The 2930-nt window shown below is 44.4% G+C and overlaps 1 protein-coding gene across 1 annotated transcript; it reads right to left on the bottom strand.

The window, feature by feature from the left end:
* Positions 1-265: 265 nt before the first annotated feature.
* Positions 266-1985, bottom strand: LOC102233800 (homeobox protein not2-like). The gene is made up of 3 exons (XM_005813181.2): positions 1601-1985; positions 1311-1498; positions 266-669 (listed from the first exon to the last, which is right to left on the bottom strand). The coding sequence occupies exons 1-3, from the start codon at positions 1983-1985 to the stop codon at positions 469-471; spliced, it is 774 nt and encodes a 257-aa protein (XP_005813238.1). The 3' UTR covers positions 266-468.
* Between the last annotated feature and the right edge of the window lie 945 nt (positions 1986-2930).

Genomic DNA, 2930 nt, shown 5'->3' on the forward strand with positions numbered 1-2930 from the left:
AAATGACTAAAGCTGCATTGTAAAATTAATCCACTCCCAAAATTGAAGAGTTCAAATAAATTATTTACATTTTCAAGTTAGTATGACATTCAGACCCCTGATGAGTGCATCTAAACGAATGACTGGAGTGAATCTTTACTGAGGAGAGGCAGAATCTCAAGATGCTTTATGTGACTTTCACAAAATGTGTTATTTGAACTTTTAAATTATGTCTTTTATGTTTTCCTTTGAGAGCTTTTGATGTGAAGGGCAGAGGAGAAAGAAAGAAACACAACTGAATTGGCATTAAAGTCCTAAAATATATTTAAAAATATGTCAGATGTAAAGCCATACATGATACGTTCTCATCTCCGAGGAATAAACGTAGAAAATTAAATATATAAGAATAAATCTATTAAATAGTCATAGTCGGAGACAGCCGTCTCCTTTCTCAGCGCTATGTACAGGGAAGTCTTTGTTCTGAAACGGTCAGCAGTGGTCCACCGAGTCATCGGATACATCGATATCCACATCCGAGTCGGAGAAGTCTTCGTCGCCTTCGTCTCCGTGGCCCTGAGATCCGGGACTCTTCAGCGGAGCGGCCAGTCCCAGTTTGGCCAGTTTGGCCTGCTGCTGCTCCAGACTCTGTTTGCGCCACTTGATGCGTCTGTTCTGGAACCAGACTTTGACCTGGAGAGAGACGGAGAGAAAAATATTTGTAAGGATTTCAACATGGATTTTATTTCACACTTTGATACTTACTAGTTTCGAAATGTGATGTTCTGCTCTAGTTAAATTAGCAGATTTATCTTAGTCAAAGTAGCTAGCCGTTAGCCTCACTGGTTCCGTGTTGAGCAGAGAACCAGTGAGAATATGTTTATGAAAGTTATATTTTGAATGAATATATCAGTTTTCATAGAAGATACAAAACTGTCATAGAATTTGTGATTGAGAGTAAAATTGTAACTACTATTAACAAGCTAACAGCTTGTTTTACGTGTTTGATATTTGTCAATTAACATATGTCTGTTTTGCATAATTATGTATTCTGAGAGATAACTCTGAATTGAGAATTTTTAAACACTATGATCTTTTTTTCATGAGTTTATGCCTGTGAAAATGTTTTGTCAAATTTATTAAATGCTGCTTGAACAGCTTTTAAAACTGATTTAATTTATTTGAGGAATAAATTAGATGTTAACATAGAAATTTAAAAACCTGCTTGTTTTCTTTGTCTTTTAGCTTTTAATGATTTCTTTTAAGAAATAATAGTTAGGGTTTTTTTGTTATTGTTTTGTTTTTAAAGCTGGTTCTCTCGTTCTAGTTCTGACCTGAGCCTCTGTGAGCTGCAGAGCGGAGGCCAGGAGGAACCTCTCGGATCCCACCATGTACTGCTGCCGGGCGAACTCCTTCTCCAGCCGGGACAGCTGCTCGCTGGTGAAGCTGGTGCGCATGCGTTTCGACTTTCCGCCTTTCGTCTTGAACTGGTGCATCGCTGCGTTCGCTTTGGACACGGTTGCTGTGAAACAAAGAGAGAGGAAATGTTTACTGACTCTGTAACACGAAGACGCGATCTTCCACGTGTCCGACGTCGCTCCAGTTTTTTTGTTTTTTCTTTTACCTTGTGAGTAAAACGCTCCCCGGCAGGATGGTGCGTAGGTGAACGGCGGGTAGCAGTAGACGGAATATCCAGGCTGCGGGTGAACGCTGGGGTGCAACGCGTTGGGTGAATAGAGGTATTGTGCCGGTGGAAGCGTTAACCCGGCCAGGTGCGGAGGAGGCGCGGTTTGCGGGTATTTCTCCCCCCACTGGTTCGGTCCGCTCCGGTCTCTGGGTGCCGCCTCCTCCGGCTTGGCCAGCAGAGCCTCGATGGTGAAAGACTTCCCGCTTGGAGTCTTCGCGGCCGGAGCGCAGCGGCTCCCGTTGCTCTGAGCGCATAGTGAGGCCCGTGCGTAATTACGCACGGAGTATCCGCCAGCTTCCATTGGTCTGTTCGGTATCTGCATGTTTCAAATTTGCTCTCTGAGGGGGAAATAAAAAAATAAAATAAAAATAAAAAGTTGCTGCTCCGAGGTCCACTGTGAGAATGAATGCCTGACCCACCTGAAGAGCCTCGATTTATACCCCGGCAGCACGGGGAGGTGCGAACAACCCCCCCGCTAAGCCTTTGTCTTTCTAAGCAACAGATGAGAGAGACCCAACATCCTTACTACAACGTATCCAATTAATTGGTGGAGTTGTACAAGCTGGGATTGTCAAACATCCTAACCCTTTGAATAACAAGGCTTTTGAAGAGCGCTGGGGGTTTTAGGGGTGGGGGGGGGGGGGGGGGGGGGGGGGGGGGAGTTGGCGACTCAAGGAGATTTACTGCGCAACAAATTCTTGCATGGATCTGAAGGCCAAATGTAATCATTACCGCTGGGGAAAAGCCTTGATGTTCCTAAATCATCTTATTTGGTGGCCTTTTAAGTCCCGCCTGGCCAACAGATGCTTTAATCAGCGTAACAACTCACCGTGGGCCGTCCTCATCGTGGGCCGTCCAAATCACAGACTCTTGGTTGGTTTGTGGATTATTGTCTCGTTAACCTTTCATTCAGTCCTAACACGACCGTGTTCTGTTAGCAAAGTGTGCTTTTTAGCAGCAGCTGTGTGGCGTTTGAGACCTGCTGCCTGCTGTAACCGAGGCGTCAGATCCAGCGGGGTGTGTTGGGCTCCACTAATCCCACTTCACTACATTAATCCACAGGTTGATCCTCAAAATGCGACCGCGCGTCCACCTGGACCTGGACATTCGTTTGCTCAATTCTGAGGCATAAATTATCTTTTTAATATTAATACTTCTTATCTTTTTTGTTATTTATTATTGCTCTTGTTTTAGATGCCCCCCCCCCCCACCCTCCTTTCTTTCTTTTTGACATTTCACTGTACTGTGTATAAAGTGCACGTGACAA

The sequence above is a fragment of the Xiphophorus maculatus genome, chromosome 19 (assembly GCF_002775205.1).
Source record: "Xiphophorus maculatus strain JP 163 A chromosome 19, X_maculatus-5.0-male, whole genome shotgun sequence".
Taxonomy (NCBI): Eukaryota; Metazoa; Chordata; class Actinopteri; order Cyprinodontiformes; family Poeciliidae; genus Xiphophorus; species Xiphophorus maculatus.